This window comes from Aptenodytes patagonicus, chromosome Z (assembly GCF_965638725.1).
Source record: "Aptenodytes patagonicus chromosome Z, bAptPat1.pri.cur, whole genome shotgun sequence".
Taxonomy (NCBI): Eukaryota; Metazoa; Chordata; class Aves; order Sphenisciformes; family Spheniscidae; genus Aptenodytes; species Aptenodytes patagonicus.
In genome coordinates this window covers 42,073,708-42,092,298 of record NC_134982.1, presented here as the reverse complement: position 1 = coordinate 42,092,298, position 18,591 = coordinate 42,073,708, and the positions used below count along the sequence as shown (strand labels likewise).

General features: G+C 39.7%; 1 protein-coding gene across 2 annotated transcripts in view; it reads right to left on the bottom strand.

Annotated features, from left to right (window-relative positions):
- Nucleotides 1-18,591, bottom strand: part of TRPM3 (transient receptor potential cation channel subfamily M member 3) — a 287,376-nt gene that overhangs the window by 55,934 nt on the left and 212,851 nt on the right. For both annotated transcript variants that reach the window (XM_076361851.1, XM_076361852.1), the window contains exons 9-12: nt 16,980-17,052; nt 8,721-8,821; nt 6,773-6,907; nt 4,087-4,137 (exon numbers count right to left, since the gene is read on the bottom strand). In XM_076361851.1, the coding sequence (XP_076217966.1) occupies nt 4,087-4,137; nt 6,773-6,907; nt 8,721-8,821; nt 16,980-17,052 (360 nt within the window). The remainder of the gene's footprint in view (nt 1-4,086; nt 4,138-6,772; nt 6,908-8,720; nt 8,822-16,979; nt 17,053-18,591) is intronic.

The window sequence follows — 18,591 nt, the reverse complement described above, 5'->3', positions numbered from 1 at the left end:
AAGGTGAGCTGCCAACTATCTTTCAGTAATGTCCCTTAGCATATCCTTTTGCACTCTTCCTACTCTTGGCTAATCTGATGGGCAGGGGAATCACTATGGTTTGCAGGAATGCATATTAGCTTAGCTTATTTGAACGCAGTCATTTTTATTCTGAACTGTTTAAAGAAAAATAACGTAAGTCTAAAAATTAAATCCTGCTAGGATTTTTTTTTTGTTTTGTTTATTTGCTTGTTTTTTCCCCAAAATGTTCTTCTCTCTCCAGAATTCTTAAAGCAATGACAGTTTTACTAGAACAAGAATGAAGGCACTGGCAGAAGTGGGAGTTGTAGCTCCAAGACAGAGTTGTAGTTCTTCAACAGACTCCTGCTGCCTTAATGTAAGACACTAAAACTGAATGCTTTGATATTATTAAGTGGCAAAAATTATTTGAGCAATTAAGAAAGCACAACAGGCACCAGGGTGCTGCATGTGTTAGAAAGCATGAGTTTCTTGATACAGTTCTTCTGATTTCTAAAATTTCATAAAGGGATTTAGATAAAAATTTTCCAATAGAGTAACTTTAATAAGAGATGCATCTAAACCTCCCAGATAATATTGAAACACTTCACTAAAGAAAACTCACAAATTCACAGCAGAAATACACATTTTATAGATGTACACATATGTATGGCTCCATGCTAACACACAATTACTTTTCCAAAGTGAGCAGCCCTAGTAAAGCCAATTGGACCATCCTTCTGAGAGCAGTTATGCATGTGCCAAAGCATTTGCCGTATCAGCAGACACCTTGAACCACCCTGGCAGCGGTGATTCTGCTTGTCAGTGAAGCACAGTGGTGCAAGTGGGCCAGAACCCCTCCAAGAACAGCAAAAATTTGGGTAGGCTAATTCTAGTACAGCCAAGGTGGTCAGGACTGACAGAGGAGAAGGTTTGATTTTGGGGTATGATAGGTACCCCAGTTAATAATCAACTAGCCTTTCCATGTCGGGACAAACTCTTCAGTGCTAATGCATTATTCTTTTCCTGAAGAAACTTCAACTTTAAACTGTAACAAATCAATTATAGTATTTTTTCACTTTAAGTGAATTTTTATACTCAGCAGGTACCAAGCTTAAAATTACCAAGAAAAATTATTTCACCACAGAGTGGGATTAAGATGTATTGTTTATATAAAATTTTGGATTAAAGAAAAAATTAATCTGCTAATTTCTACTGATCTTCATTAGCTAGTTGAGCTAGGGAAGGATTTTTTAAAAACAGCCTGTAGAGGGCAACCCCCACTTACAGACAGGATGTCAAGCACGGCCACTGTTTCTTCCTGCTTAGTCTGTATGCATCGGTTTGTACGGTCTAGGGAAGGGAGTCAACCTGTTGTTAAATCCTGTACCCTTGACAGGAGATGTCAAAAAGGTCACGACGCAAACGATGCAGGCAGATTTGTCCCTGTATGTAGTTATGGAATTGAGAGGATCGAAAAGAGAGATGAACACAGTTGTCTCTAAAGCAGAGTCATTAGGAAGTACTTTGTCTTGTTAATATATGCAGAATTTAAGCGTGCTCTGATTATTGTAAATTCTTTAAGACTGTGTCTCCAGGCCTTTACAATATGCTGCCCAGGCTAACAGTCTTCACAGCGATATTTGGAAATCCAAAGAGAAAATACATTGTTGCCTTATATGTTTGTGCATGTGTGTGTGCATGCACACATGTGCATCTGTAAGCTGCCACAAACAGGATGTGGTAATGTGACTTCTGTTGTTTGAATTCTTTGCTTTATTAAGCAGGCAGGGTGGTCTTTCAAACAAAAACACCCCTCCTAGAGGTTTATACAGCTGTGTAATTCAATAGTAGTAAATTAAATAATGCTTCTATGATTTGTAAGCATCCATTTTCTATTTGAGAATTCACAATGATGCAGATGTAAATAACTTTCTATAGCATACACCCTTTTAAATAGTGCAGGTTTTAAAATTGGGATGTATGCGTAAAAAGCATAGAGTATGCATATCCCTTAAGTGTTGTCTCAAGTGACATACTACATTTTTTGTACTTATATTTTGTGATACTGTAATTAAATCTGAGAGGTTAGGTATCTGGCATCAAAACATATATAAACTCAAAAAACTAACATCAGCAGCGTGGTCTGGTTTTCATGCACGGTGGGCCACTTAACTGTCAAATAGTGATGTCCATTAAGAAGTTACTTCCAAGGAGGTGTTTTCATTTAAACTGTTGTCAGATCTGCTGACTGATTTACGGCTTGGTTGACCGGTAAGGGATCTGCTCAGATGGCAGGGCTATGGCAAGGTGTCACTTTTCTCTGAGTGAACCACAGTTGTTCCTCATCACTGACAAAATGAGAAATACACCCCCAGAGGTGTAGTTTACTGATGAAGGTGCCGGAGGCCTTCATCAGGCTGTTTTTAAAGCCCTTAACTACTGGGCTTTAACTACACATTGACTTCATGTAGTGGGAATTACTGGAGACTTTAGATATGGATAGGGGAAAGAAAGATGAATTTATGGAAAAATGACCATCGCCTAAAATTTAGCAATCACCACGGAACAAATAATGTCATTAAATATGGTGTAAGTTTATTTAATGGCAATGTCTATCAATATATACTTATGAGTACTGATTGTCTTCGCCTATTTTGATGCCTTTTTTTCAAGAGCTCCTTTAAAAATACAACTTTTGTTAGGGACTCAGAAAAAGTTATTGATATTATTTAGTCACTCAACATACAAATTGCTATGCCTTTGAAGGAGGACTTGGAAAGGAGATGCTGGGGGAGAGAAGGAGTTTGGAAACGATTATATTTTATAGTAAGAAGACAGATTATGCTTGTTTCAAGCTCTTATAGGCACATAAATAACTGCATATTTAGTAAAAAAATATTCTAGTAACTTGGGCTTCAAGAGAAGTAGCCAGTCTAAATGTGTTCTAGCTTTAGTCTGCTCCATCCAAGGGGATTTGTGCATAAGAACAGTTTAGTTTCTTCTGTAGGCATTTCACACTTTCCAGTGGTCACTTAATATGCTATATATAATTGAACAATGAAGATGCCATGTAACACACTAACCAAAGAAAGCCACCAGAACTGCCCTAAACATAACTACTGATTATTCTGTAGCATTATTTAACAGAAAGACGATATATGAAGCATTGCCACTCCCCTCCCCTAGTTGTCTTTGGTTCTGCTTAGCTGTCAGTGACAGAAGAAACCACCAAAACCTGTGCTCTTACAAAAAAATCTCCATTCCTTTTTCAATCTTCTATCTAGTCCCATGTACAGAAATCTCCTTTCTCAAGTATGCTACCCTTGAGGTCCGACTTACATAATGTACAAAGTTGTAATCTGCACATGCTTTGGGAGAATATTCAAGTTGATGAGGTCAGTTGCAGACTCAATCTCCTTACTTGATCCATATATTTAGAGGATAAGGGATTTTCATTCATTGCTGCTGCTGTAACACTTTTAATCCTGAACACATTGCTGAAGGTGTTTGGTATCTCCTTCCTGTCACTATACTTTTCTGTGTTTCTGTCCTGCCCTCCTAATGGCTCTTTGTAATTCAAGATGCTTGAAATTAACTTGATAAGGGGTCAGGGGAAAGTTGCACTACTTCTTTTTGTATATTTCTGCTGAGGAAGATGGCTACAATATACCACACAACACAGAACGAGGAACTGTTTCTAACAAACTACGATCCAGCACAAGGATAAGGGCTATTTTACAGGCTCGGAAGTAAACTAACAACATGGAAATTAGCTTTGACAATAGTTGCAGGTATGGAAAAATACAGATAACAGCATAAACCCACATGGTATGTAAGAGCCTACAATTATGCTAGCAGAAGCACTATTACCCAAGCATTTAAAACCACAGAGAAAGCAAGCCAAATAACTTGCTAATTGTCCTTTGTATGCAAAAAGTTCATATTCGGTACATACAAACAGGACATTCTGTAATGGCAGGGGAAGGAGAAGGCTCTGACTGAAAGCTCATGCAAAACAGAGATTGTGTCTAGCTACAAAAAGCAATCACAGCATTATCTCCAACCTACCGTCTATTTGACTCTTACCTTTTTGACGTCCCTGACTAGATGGTACAGAGTGTTGGATGGTCCATGTCTCTGCAAAGGACAAATAAAGAAGAATAAAATAGTTTTGCATTGTCCAAAGACCTGCAAGGTGTAAATGCTGAAATGGCTTTCTTGCCTTAGTAGTTTAAAAATCAGGCAACTGAGAGCACTTCAAGTGTACAGTGTTGTCAATTAAAAAAAATAAAATCAATTACAAGAGCATTATTTCACCTGAATTCTCTTTTGTGCAAAACCCTTCAGTAAGAAAACCACAAGAACTGCCATACTGGATGAAAAAGAAAGTCCTATATTACAGATTAGGCTCCTGTCTTAGGGAAAGCAGGAGCCCAGCACAACGTGCACAGCCTCTGGGAGAGAGTGGAAGGAAAAACAGCTGCTTAAGTGTCAGCCTTCCTGCACTCAGGATCTCCACTTCGACCGCTGGTGGCTCAGAGAGCCCCTGAGCCTGACATTGCATCTAGGCTGTCTTGACTGAAAGCCACACAGTCTGTGAATTTGTCCAATCTTCTTTTGACTCCACCTGACATGCAAAACATTCTGCAGCAGAATCCCACAATTTCAATTATATGTTATGTGGAGAAGTACTTTCTTTGCTGTTGTGTTTTTGACTGTTGCTGATATTTAAGAGACTTTTATGGAAGGTCTCCCTGGCTGTAACTGCTGATAGATGAGACCACTGCATGTGTGCAGAGTGAGTGTTTCCATATATACATTGCTCTGCACTTGCAAACACTTAATTTTATGTGACCCCATCACTAAGCATGATGAGACTTTCCTGTGATTCTTCATAGGCTGCTTCAGATTTGCCTACCCTGAGTGATGCTAAATCACCTGCAAGCACTGTCCCTTCAGTAGTTACTATTTTTCAGATCACCTCTAAACAGGCTGAACAGCAGTGGTCCCAGGACAGGGTCTTGGATGACCCTGGTCATAGTGTCCTTTTGTGGTGAGAACAGACCATGTATTCCTACTTTCTGTTTTCTATCCTTCAAGTAGTTTTTAAACCACAAGTGCCCCTTGTCTTCTATGCCATGACAGCTAAATTTCTTTAATAACCTTTGAGGTTTTCAAATATTGTCAAACAGGTTTTGCAAAAACAGGTGGACCAAGTGCAATGTCCTTATTCTTCTGCATGTTGACTTCAGAAATGGTAAGGCTTAACATTTTTCTACAGAAGCTGGGTAAACTCTTTCTTGACATAAAATTGATCCACTTGTCTATTAATTCTATTCTTTAATGTATTTTTACAAATTTGCCGCAGCAGAAGTCAGATTCACTCGTTTGTAGCTTCCCAGGTCACTCTCAGGGCTCATGTTGAAATTTGGTATTTTTTTGACTGGCCTTGTAATTTTTTGGGCGCTAAGGCTATTATGGATGCATTAGGTCATATAACATAATTGGTAGTTTAGGCATTTCACAGCCTGGGTCTTTTGGAACTCTTGCATGAATAATTTATGGTGATTTCTATAGCTCACAATAAATTTGTTCCAAAAGACCTTGTTTTAGCTGTAGCACTGAATACTTTCCTCAAACTTTCTCCCTGTAAAAACTGGCTTTGGTACAAGAACTATAACGCTTATCTCTGTAGCAAGAAATCTCATAGGCTTTCTGTTCTTAATACATAGACGCTAGTGGATAGGCAAAGTTTAAGCCGATCAAAGGTCGGATGGGAAACTGTCTCAAGGGTGGCACGGATACCTGTTCCTCTATATTTTGTACAAATTTAATGAATTATTTTCATATTTGATATTTTTGAAAGACTGACTTCTGGTCACCATAGTGTGAAAAACCTCTGGATAACAGCCCAGTGTGGCAGCTTATGATGGCAGAGCTTTGAAAAGTATTGGCAGAAAAAAACTTTTTGAAAAGGGCTATGCACTATACCATGACTTCTCTCCAACAGACAGAACTAGCAATCCTAAGAACTAGACAATGCTTTAAGATTTTTTCCATACCAGTTAAGCAATTTGAACTTATTGGTTTCTCTCGGTAGGCAATAATGATGTGAATGCTGGAATGTGTTTTGCAGTTAAGAACTCAGAAGCAATATGAACCTGTGCAGTTTTATGTTCATTTTAAGGGCAAAGATATAAAACTTGCAAACAGGCTTTTAAAAGTCAAAACTATCATTTTTGGAACATTTGGTGAGGATGTGGGGAAGTTCCTTCACTGTAATAGACCTCCTGAAATAATCAGATTTCACCTTTAAATTCAGAAAATTATCCCAAGAAGTTTGCTTCTATTTGTGTTCTAGTGGCTGAGTTTGATTAACAGTTGCAAGATTTTTCTGAAACTGTAAGAGCTTATACTGTCAGGAGTCATGTATCACCATCCTACAGGTCCTAACTTTCCAGTTACTGTCTTCCAGTCAGTGCCATCAGCCTAAATCTCAGGTCTATCATATTGGAATTACAATGACCAGAAGTCAGCTGGTACTGTGGGAGGCTTAATCCATGTCTTACAAAATCTGTACAGCAGATTAGGTGGGCAAGACACAGTGTGTTCCATTATATGAGGCAAAGCTAAAGAGACAATGTGGACTTCTAACATGGAAAATTTCCGCAGCAGGTGTTGGCTGCCTTGGGCACCATCATGTCGTTGCAATAAGAGTGGAAGCTAGAACAATGAATATAGAGATAGAAAATTTGCCTTAGGTTGGCCCTACCGTGTTGTACAATTCCTCTAGCCGGGAGATGGTGAGAAAACGATGCATGCTTACTCCATTTTCTATGAGTAATTTCACAAAATCCACTCTGTCCAACACCAGTGCATCCAGCATTGCTTGCTCAAGGGAGCCCACCTGCAAAGCAAGCGATTAATTCAGGCCATTCCTGGGTATCACAGGCTGTATCCGGCTGGTCCGGTCACCCTGGCACAAGCAGGGAGTCCTGACAAAATTCTGAGGGTTGCTCTGCTAAACTTAAAATGGGATAATCACAGTTTTAGTCTATATTGGTTTCTCTGACTCAGGGTAGCATTTCAAAAATGAATGTCAGAGTGTTAAGATTAACATACTCTAGGAAATCCAGATTAGGACCAAGGAACTGGAACCCAGGAAACTGGTGACCACACTTCCACACTATTCACCATCTCATTATTAACTTTATTCCTCACTTTCCTGACAAACATTTTATTTATATTGGGTATATTTGTCATGTGCACACTCACTCACTTTAATTCTGTCTTTATTAGCTTTTTCCTCTGCTCGTGGTGTGGAAACTCAGGGAAACTTGGACACCCAGGAAGCAGAAATAACTTCACAGTTAGCATTTCTTTGAAGTGTCAAATGCAAGAGGTCTTCTTATGAAAACCTCTCCTTTTCTATCTCTGCAGGTTGGGGGGAGTTAGAAGGATGAGAAATTATCTCATACTTCCAGCTTTTATTTACCTTGCAAAATGATTGCAGCTTGCAGCATTTATGCAAATTTTTGCTATGATGTGGTGATGGAGCGATAACAATAAGGACAGTTTAGTACCATTAAAATCCCTCCTATGTTTTGATGCGTACTTATGGCCAATATTGAAGACAAGATAAATAGTCCTGTTCACTCCATAACTGAAAAGGCAAGGATTTTTGAAACTAGCTTTAAGGGGCAGCAAGCTCCAGAAACTACATTTAAAAAGGATATTTAAACAGAAGCTTTTCCTCTTGTTATAATTTTTCCATGGGGAGTTGTAAATGCCCATGTAATGATAGCATATGAAATTTTCATGACGGTGACAAAACAAGTGTCACAGTAATGAATATTGTGATCCAATTAAACCTTCTGAATGAAGATATGGTGGGCTTTAAGGAGTTACAGGTAGAGACAGAGTCCTGTTTTTTTTTCTGGGTGACCTCTACCACTGTAAAAACTGCAGCACAAGTTGGGAGTTGACTGCTCCTCCTTTGCCCCACAGAGTGTTCAATAACCACTCTGTTTACAGCCCTCCCACTCCTGCAGAGAAGCTCTGCCCATGGTGTCCCCCAGGGGAACAGTGTTAGCCAGGGAGCCTGTCCCCACAGCTGGCAGATGGAGCATAAGATGGGGCAGATGTGAAGCAGGCAGATTGATGCAGAGCAGCACTGGGCACGAAATTAACACCAGCTCAGGTTTGGAGCCACAGCACTTCTGTGGTAACATTACTGATCAGCTCTCGTGGTCCACTTCATGACCTCCAACATTTGTGCAGCCTATTTTTGATGTCCGACCATCATCAAATTCAGTGTTTGTATATAAAAGCATATTGCTTGAAAAGCAAAAAGAAGTTTTGCCTTTCCTTTAATTTATACCCTAACAATGTAACATGGCTGTAAACAGATACTCGTTTTTCTCAGGTGGCAGAATCATTGCTTGATAGTATAAATGTGTTGCTTCCCGTTTCTTTAAAGGTGTGGTCTCTCAGTGTTAAGGCATCACTAGATGTCACCATTTCCTTGAACAAGGGGACATATTAACATCTTTGTAACCGTGCCTGCCTTCAGTAGCTGTGAATGGGAACTTTGTGTTTGGCTGGGAGCATGACTCAGTATATTTTAAACTGTGCTAAAACCACCGCTGCCAACAGAATGGATTTAATGTTGTGTAGGGTTTAAAGTGTTTTCAGTAGAAGATGCAGCATATATACTGTACCGGCCACTGTTGCCCGTAAATAAAGATTTGACTGCGGGCGATGTCTACTCTGTTCCAGGCTAATGCTAGGCTCAGCTGGTCGGGAGCAGATGCGTTAGCTCCTGTGTATACAGACAGGGGTGCAGGGAGGAGAGGAGGAGAAAGAAGAAACAAGACATACTTTAGACTCAGTCAACAGACCACCATGGTAATTTCTCTTTGTCAAAAGTCTCACAGATGTCCATGTCATTTCTGCAACGGATCTCATATTAAAACAAAACCAAACCTTCCATTGTTCCTGTAATAAAATACTGGTTCTCAAATCTGAATCTATGGTTCTCAGATTGTCTCATAAACATTAATTATTTCCTCACACCCTCCTTGAAAAATACAGTAGGTACATGCAATATCGGCAGATGCAACTTGTGGTGGAGTGAACTGGTTTCCTTCCTCTCGGACAGGAAGCAAGAGCAGAAGCCAGGAGGGATACTGATCCAGCTGCAGGAATACGCACACACACACACGTATGCACACAAGCGCGCACATATACGCACACATACATCTAGCAATTACAAACAGGTTCAACTCAGACAGACCACACCAATCTCAGTAGTCGTGCATTTTATGCACATCTTTTATGCATTCCCACCTGATAAGGTGGGGATCCTGTACAAGCACAGGAATTTCTCCTCTATCTATTTGTACTGAGGGGCCTTGGTGGGACAAATTTCCCTTCACACATGCAATATTTGTGTAAGAAAGCATGCTATAAAGCTGGTGTCAAGGTATAATATATCTGAATTAAACAAGAAACTATGCAGATGATAAGATGGGATTGGAGCTGTTTGTTTTTTGGAAGGGAGGGTGTGTTTTTCCCTGTAGTTTTAATGAACGCTGTGGGACATTCCTGCCCTGCTGTGCTTTTTTAATACTTCACTAAGGATTTCATGGTTATTAGCTGATTTGTAATAATAAAACAGTATTTGTGCTTCAGTGTCACAGGGAGAACTGGCCTGAATGAACTGATCAACCAAATAAATAAAAGGCCCTTCAACTTTTAACTACATAGCTGCTTGCAATGATTAGGTGATTGTATAAAGGATCATTTTTTAAAGGCCTCATACCTCCGCTGTTTTCTTGTCATTATTAATTCTTATACTGATATCATGGAGTGAGGACAAACAAGAGTTTTTCATTACTTCAAAGCATTTCTGTCCCCATTTCAGTACTATTCATAATCATGCACTGTTCCAGCTGAAAGTGGACTCTGAAATTGAAGGCATGGAAAACATAAAGCGTAACATGCTGGCCACTGAAATTCTCTGTAAAATATCAGTTCAGCAGACCTTTGGGAAGCTTAGCCTACAGTTTAATTTCATAACTCTCAACTTTGCAGTTAGTTCACTGCCATGAAACTTTGCCAAATACTTGGCAATATATACAGCAATTATTTGGGAGGTGGTGGACTGTAGATCATCCAGATCACTTTCATTTTATTACAGAAATGAGGTCTGATAAAAAGGTAGGTGATGCAGGAGCAGAACACTAAAAAGAAATGAAGAAAAGAAGAAGAAACAGTGAAAACAGTAAAAGACCTTTCTGTGACTAAGAAGTAACAGGAACCCCTTTGCATAAGACACAGCTTCTCATCGCTGTATACTACAACACAGACAAAAGCTCTCACAAGAGATGTCATGGGGGATGCCAACGACATCTGAACCTTTCTGAGCTTCTTACACAAGCAACATGCAACATTCAAGAGCAGAAGACATTTACCTTCATCAAGGGCAAAAATGTCTCTACAGTTTTACTTTTAAAACCAGGAAAAAACTACCCGCAGTGGGAATGATAGTGTAAATTAAGTAAAGAGAGCAAATAATGTTCTCCCCCTTTCTGAAGCAAACAACAGATCCTCTCAAAATGTCATTAGATCTCCTCCTTCCCATCCGTGTGCCCGCAGGAGAAGCGGGAGCTTCAGCAGGTGCTCAGGCAAGCTGTCTGGTGAGCAGTAGAGGAGGCACAAGGGTGAACTCCAAAACCCAGGGGCAGTGATGGCGATCCCACAGCCTGGCACCATCTTGCACATGTGATGGGGGAGCTCCACCTCCTGATTTTCCTAAACTGACTGCAGCCTACAGTCTGGGTAGCCGGAGGTGCAGCCTGCTTAGAAACCATTTTGGATCAAGAGTGGATCAGATGGTCTTGGGGAAGTGGGCTACTTATGCTGCCCCCACTTCAGCCAAAACTCAAGCCAAATCATAGAGGCTCCAGGTGAACACCTTCTGACCCCTAGCAGGGAGCTAGGGGTTTCCCAGTTTGTGTTGAGTGACCTAGCATTCCTGGGCCTTTTCATGCTTTAGGAAGAACCTGGCTGCTGGATGAACACAGGGCCTTCTGGTACATCTGATCACATGAAAAAGCAACTGCATGGGGTGATGGCTGCATCTCCAGAAAGGCCCCCAAGCCCAACAGTTCATCAGAATTGTTTTCTTTGAGCATGCTTATTTCTCTAAAGACTGAGCAGAGGGGAAAGCAAGCCATACTCCAGCCTCTGTCTTTCCCACCTCCCTCCGTGGTGTTTAAGGCTTCTAGCAGTGGACAAGTTTTCCTGTTGGTGCATGTGCAGTCCCAGAGATGATGCTCTTCTCAGTGCTTGTTACCATAAAGGTTCATTTCATTGTTTTGCAGAGTGCTGCAGACATTTGGCAGTTGAAGGAAATGTATGGTTTCTCAAGGGGTTTTTCTACTTCAGGTCCAAACCAGTCCATCAGCTAGGGTGTAGACTGGGCAGTACAGGTCTGCATGCTGGGGCTCTGATACACCTGGTGGGGTGGCTGCTCCCAGAGTGAGGTTTGTTGCTGGAAAGCCCGTGCACCCTTCTCCTCTTTCCTGTCTTCCCTATGTGGTTTTCAGGTGAATGTGGATTACACTGGTCTTACATAAGAGAAGGAAAATAAAAACTATAAAAGTTTGTACAGGGCAGCATATGGGCTGCAGACGCTGTTTAATTGATTTTATTCCAGGATGGACTGATGACTTTTGACTCAAATGAAAAAGAAAGTATTCAGGCTATTTCAGGTGGAAATCTATCCAGTATTAAGAAGTAAATATAATTCTACTAATATAAGAAAAACTCCCTAGAACAGATGTGAGTTGGGCTTTCTTAAGACACTGTCTCCTTTCAATCATTTCCTTGATTGCATTTGGTGCCACAGAGCATGGATTTGAGTCAGTAAGAAGAATCCAAAAAGTGACTTGTCTGAGGACTCATCTTGCTCATGAGCATCACTGCAATGTACTCAAATCAAAGCTGAAGGATATTTGGGAAATCAAAAAACAAGGTAGAGTTAATAACCTACTGCTCTCATCAACTCAATACAGGGATCACACTGGAACTACTTCTTAGGCCCTTAACACTGTCAGTGGTGAGAAATTAGCATTTCCTCTCCCTGCATTTCTGTTTCATGCTGTGTCATGGAAAGATTATCTGCTTAGTTGTGTAGTATTATTTTAATTACTGTAGTATACTTACTGCTTTAAATAGTGTTTTAGGTGATATGACTAATGTCTATGTAAAATTTACTCAGTATCCTGGTGTCTGACTGAGTATAAGATATGTTCCTCAAAAGAACGTTTTAAGACAATATGACTAATGTCTGCAGCGGGACTCTTCCCTTCATCTGTTCCTAGAAGAAAAGTTGCATTTGGGATGCAATGCATTGATTTGGCAGTATTTTATTTCAGTATAGATATTGCTGGATATAGATAGACAATGCAAGGATAGTGCGAAGTTGAATGAACAACAAGGAGATCTGGGACAGCTGTTAGTTCCTGCAGGTGTTAACTTTATGCTCTTAGGTGGCCATCCGGGAGTGCTTGGATATCTTGCATAGATTCTTCTGGTAAAAGGTAGATGGTCTATCCAATATCTTGGACCAAAAATGCAATACTCCTTGAAGATAAAGCCTGGGACCATAAACTTGACTCTGTATCCTAGGTGAGCCAGCGTACATGTCAGACAATGAGTGTTGTGCCCTTGCAGGATCCCAGATTCCTGAAGAGATAGACTACAGGTTTTTATATACTAGCTAAAGTTTACTGTGACCAATGTAAACCTCTAAAGGATTCTCCTGGGATAGTCTATGATACTTAGTGCTCAGGAATCTGGAAAGCTGAAATGACACAAAACTGATCTATCTAGACAGAAATGGTTGTTGGAGACTCATTTCCACAGTGCTTCTAAGCATGTCAGTGTCCTCTTTGAATCATCATTTAAAGAAAAGAATTACATTAGGGAAAATAGCAATCCAAATTAACTTTCTGCTCTGCATCTCAGCAGGTCTTATGTTGTCTTCTGTTTCAGCAGCTCTTTGATGAAAAGGCTGTGTTTCCACTGCATTTGCTACAAGCATTTTCCTGGCATTTAGCAAATCAGTTGACAATAACAAAGCTGATAGCATCAACAACTATAAGGGCAGTAATCAGATATCTGGCCTAAGTCTGAAATCCTTCTGTGTCAGTGATTTCATGGTTGGCAGACCATCACACTGTCTTCCAGGCCCATCTGATACTACATGATGGCTGTTCAGTGAGCATGAATCATGACTTATTCACAGGCTGGAAAGTATGCAGAGACATCAGATCTGCATTAGCCTAACATGGCTTATCTCAGAGGGTTACATGGCAGTAATATTACGATATGTATATACCACACAGCACCTCTTTCCCAGTGCTAACAATTGCACTGGGAAGGCTTCTGGAGCACCAGCTGAAATATGGCTGGTGCTGCTAGTATGCTCCAGACATTGCAACAGCTTCGTGAACTAGGATCTTCGATGCCACTTCAAAACAATTATATTTTAGAACATCTCCATATGCTGTCTCTAACGTCCCTGTCATATGCCTTCTGCTCAATTAGCAGCTGCAAAAGGACAAAATCCGTTACTGTTTGAGTTCCAACTGTTGGAGTTAAGAGAGCACAAACAGTTAAACTGTATCAATAAATTCACTTGCTACAAATTCATGCAATTGGAAACTTACTTCCTACATTTGCATGTCTCTTGAAATTAAAAAAAAAAGGAATTCACAAGCCATATGCTGTTGTGACATCCATGCAATGTAAATTGATAACCAGTTTGGATGCCATTCCCTAGTTTATTGGAGATCACTTCCAAGAAAGATAGATCTGCTGACAAGATTAAACAAGTGACTCATGAAAACAAACAAGGAAATAATCTCTCGTGTTCAGTGCAGGGTTTGGGGCTTGTGGAATATCCCGTCCAGGAGAGTTCCTGCATTGGCAGCGTGCCTGATGCGGGTTTAAAAGGAGACGAGCTCATCGCAAATTTTACACAGCAAGCAGAAAAGGATACTTTGTATCATACGCGGTGTGTGTCTTGAGTACCGGCTAGCAAGAACTGCAAAATCCCCATCGGTGAGACCGAGCAAAAGTAACCAATAATTACTCACCAGTTTCATGCTTGTCTCTGCCGCCTTTTCACACAGTGCTGAAGAGAGGCAAGAGATTAATTCCTGAACCTAAACTCACGAATTTCAAGATAATTCAGACCCAGTCTTCAAATCTGCTTACTAGTAAATCAATAGACAAGTGGTTCAGCACTGCTACCTTAGATTTCTCTGTTCGATGAAAAACCCAAATATCCGTCAGCCTGATGGGGTATATTTACAGAAAGGCAGCATTTCTTTCAGGGTGGGCCAGAACCTTTGCACAAAGACATGGTATGAATAAGGACAACTGACTTGCCTGAGACAAGAGATCTCATCTCTGCACACATTGATTAAAAAGTTATATGGACTTTCATTCCTTGTGATCAGAAAGCTCAGATTAAGAAGCATCATCTAATAAATCTAATCTTCATTGGGGACCTTCATAATCAGAAAGCGCTGAGAAGCAGGGAAGATGAGGTGTAAGTTTTAGTTCCTCTGGCTCTTGAGGAAGACACAAGTGCTGCTGCCATCAGCAGATTACCAAATCAAGATTGTCAGGCAAGCATGAAAGGAGATGTCAAAATTACTTACACAGATCCAGGCACCTTCTGAGCTAACGGAAGTTCACTGCGATGTCTTGCACTACTATTATGAAGAGGGAAGGTAATTTTATTTTACTAAGGAGATGACAGGACCAAATAGGCACTTGCAAAATGGATATTCCAGATCAGAGAGGACTACTCGTATACCCAGAGTGCAACCATAGTACAGTTGCTCATGTAAATACTGCAGAATAACTTTTCAAATGGAAAACAATCCCTCCCAGGCCTGTGATTAATTTTCCTCAGCTTCCAAGAGGCAGATTTCAAGGTGATAAAAGACTCCAGGGATCTATGTTGGGATTTAGACCTTGAAAATATACCTAGAAAAAGTGGAATCGCAACTTTAAGACAATCTGTATCTTACTAATAGAAACCAAGAACAATAGTTTCAGTGATTGTCTTAAGAACAAATGTGAAGAGAATACACTTTACACTGAGGATAATGAAGGATCCAGTCATATTTAAGGTAAAAATGAAATCTGCAATTAAAATATTTCCTAAGGATAGAAAAGAGGAATTTGGTGGTGGATTCAATTCTTCTTCCTTGCTTTGAATTAATTCCTTTTTCCTTTCTTCACCTTGATTTATATTGTTTCTGTGTGAAGATGGCCAAAATGCCTTGAGATTTAATTATGCAGATGGCTAAAACTTGTTACCTCAGGGTAGCAGCAAAATAGTCATGTTACCTGCAGGACAAACAACTGGTATCTTGATTGAAATGAGCAAAAGAAGTGGAGAAAGCAATACTACAGAAGCCTAAAGAAACAAAAGCTACTGGAGCAAAATAATTCCAGCTCATTTCCTTGGCTGGTAGCTATCGGCTTGCAATCATACTTTTGAAGTGGCCAGTGCTTGTTTACTCCTCCTGTTCAGACTTTTGTTTTAAATGTTTGAAGTAACATTTTTGAAATGGGATTAATAATTGCGTAAAAGGTAAAATACTATTTTGCTTGGTCAGGTGAAGGTTACCCAGGCCTTCTCCCTTTTCTCTTCATACAGCTTTTGTGAGCCTGCACAGGAAGAAACTGAGATGAAAACTGATCCCTGGAACAAGCAAGAGTGATTCCCATTACCTTTTGAATACCCAGTAAATCTATTAAATTTTTTGTTATGATTCAAATTCAGGTCTGCCACATGACAGTGTGTACACTTTTATTCAGTTATGTGTGTGTGTGTGTGTGGCAATAGCATGATGACAACTGCTAAAGAGCCTCATGAAGCATAACTTTTCCCAGTCAGCTTTGGAAGTCCATACTCTAATGTTTCTCAGATTGCTCTTTAAAATTGTTTGGTATGTCTTATTATCTGTTTTTAAAATCAGTATGACCTGTACTACATAACACAAAACAGTCCAGACAGCAACAAGGTGACCGTGGTGATTGATACATGCAATTTGTGAAAAACCCATTTGGGGAAATAGCATATAAATGGAGGACTAAAACCTCCCAACCCTTGGGTGAGTAATCCTTCATCAGGTAAGTACATGTGCTTCAGAGCCTTTAAAATCTCACCTGTTTCTGTATTTGCAAGCAGATATTAAATTACCTGATAATATCATATTTTGAAGGGAGATAAGCTAAATGGTGTGTCTGCAAGACCAGGGTTTATAATGAACTGTAGCAACAGCAGATTTACTGTAAGACAATCTTTTAAGAGCATAAGTGTAACATGCAATGGCTTAGAAAGATTTATCGACCTGTGAAGTTTAAGATTAAAACCCCTACCACCCCAATAGTTGAGTTCTTAGCTCTACCAGTGGAGGCTGGAAGGAATCCCACACAGTTCCCAGGCTTTCCTAGGATGACTACAGATAACATTTTACTTTCACAGTAGTGCCAGTTTTATCTAAAGGGAGATAACCTCCTTCTGGATGTTCTACTAGCCAGCAGGGCGATCTAAGTCTGAGAATTTCTTTGGCTGTCTTCTTGTGAGTATTAATCTTCTCAAGTAACCGGTGGGTGGTCACCATTGATGTTTCTTGTGATGCATTAGTGATTGTGGGTGGAGAATAAAAATTCAGAAAGGAAAAACAGTAGCTATTTAAGCATTAAAGAAAGATCTGTATTTGTATAAAGCAGTTAGAGCAAAAAGCATACTTCAATTTCAAGGTATAAATTTACCATCTCAATACCATATATACTGTCAATAAATGCAGTTTTCAACACAGTGGAGACCCAGAGTTAATCCATTTGTACTGATACAGACTCACTGTGGAGTGAAACTCTATTACCTTTTAGTAATGCTGTCAGGATAGCTAAATCAATATCCTGGTGTCCTTCTGATCCCATGCGAAATACTGTGATCTGAAATGTTAAAAGACAACACCATTATTGAAACCTGGGTAATTTTTTAAAAAAGAAATTAAATCAGGGCAGCATCATTTGGATCTAAAAATGTCCTGATGGCTACAAGATGATCTTACTTTATATATTTTATGAGAAGCTTATTAAATAGGATTAACACACAGTATTTTTTGTGAGATAAATTTTGCTAAAGATAGAAATTGTATTAATGAACATATGGAAGAAAAGTCTTCAGTGATACAGGGTGAAATTAGAGATGAAGGAATGTTCTTGTAGTAGAGTAACATTAGATTTAGTGTTCCCAACACATTACTAGGAGGAATTAGGTGTATTATAGGTTGTGGACCTAATTTATGGCATAAGGCATTGAAAAAATATTTTTGACCGAAATTAGCAACCTATTCAACCTCATGATTTTATATAGCAGAAAGTTAGAGAAATAATCTGAGAATTAGACTTCTAACAGAAACATTTTTAGCCATGTGTGGTCAGTGATGTATCACTATAAGATATGAGCTTTAAGGCAGTGAAGTGAGATACACAATTCATAAAGAATAAGAATGAATTTAGTGGGGCTGTTCTTTCAAGCCAGTTTCACTCTTGGTTAAGACTGCACTGAAACGTACAGAAGTTGAAATCCCCTCACTCCTTTTGTTGCCATGGCAATAGCTGCTCTTGGGCCTTTGCTTCTTGTGAAGCAACTGAAACTGCAGCTTTTTATTAGTGCCTTTCCTTTACTAATGAAAACTATGTCACCATTTTGATCTGAATACCTGTTATCTGGTTTTCTTTTTCCTTTTGCCAGTACAGACTGCCTCAATTTTTTTTTTTTTAATTGATACCTTTAATTAGGAATTGTGTGAGCATATTTTACACTTATATTTAGCAGCATATGTTGTCCCCACCTCCCTAGACTCCTACTCATACAGCACCACTGAACTGCAGCAGCATCTGGGGTAGAGGTCAGCAAACATCAGGGCACAAAGAACAGTGTACCGTGATGCGGAAGGAGATATATAAAGTGGTCAAGGCTAAGACCACGCGTGGTGACAAGCTTCAGTTTGCTGGCTGAAATAGCCCTGCAGAGTGTATCCCAAGGAATACAGTGTAGCCCTCCTGTAGCACCTATTTTACCTTCACTTGACCCTAGAGCTCTAGGGGTTTCAAAGGGAAGTAAGAGACTTTGGCATCAGTGACAGTGAGTAGTACAGCATGTTAGAAACTGAAAAGGCAAACTGGATGAAGTAATAGGAAACTGGCTTAGCTCAATTAGTCAACTGGCTTAAATGATGCCGAAAACAATTAATGTGATAAAGCATTTATGTTGTGTCCTCCCCAGATAAAGTAGACTGTTTTCAAATTAGATCTAGTTTGACCCTTCAAAGTGTTCCTGAGACAAAGCATAAATACTGCAAATGATACTTTAATGACCTATTTTCTCTCTCCCCCTGGAATCTACAGATGTCTCTGGCAAACCACTTGATGTCTATCCCCATACTGCAACTGAATAGAATAGAATAGAATAGAATAGAATAGAAT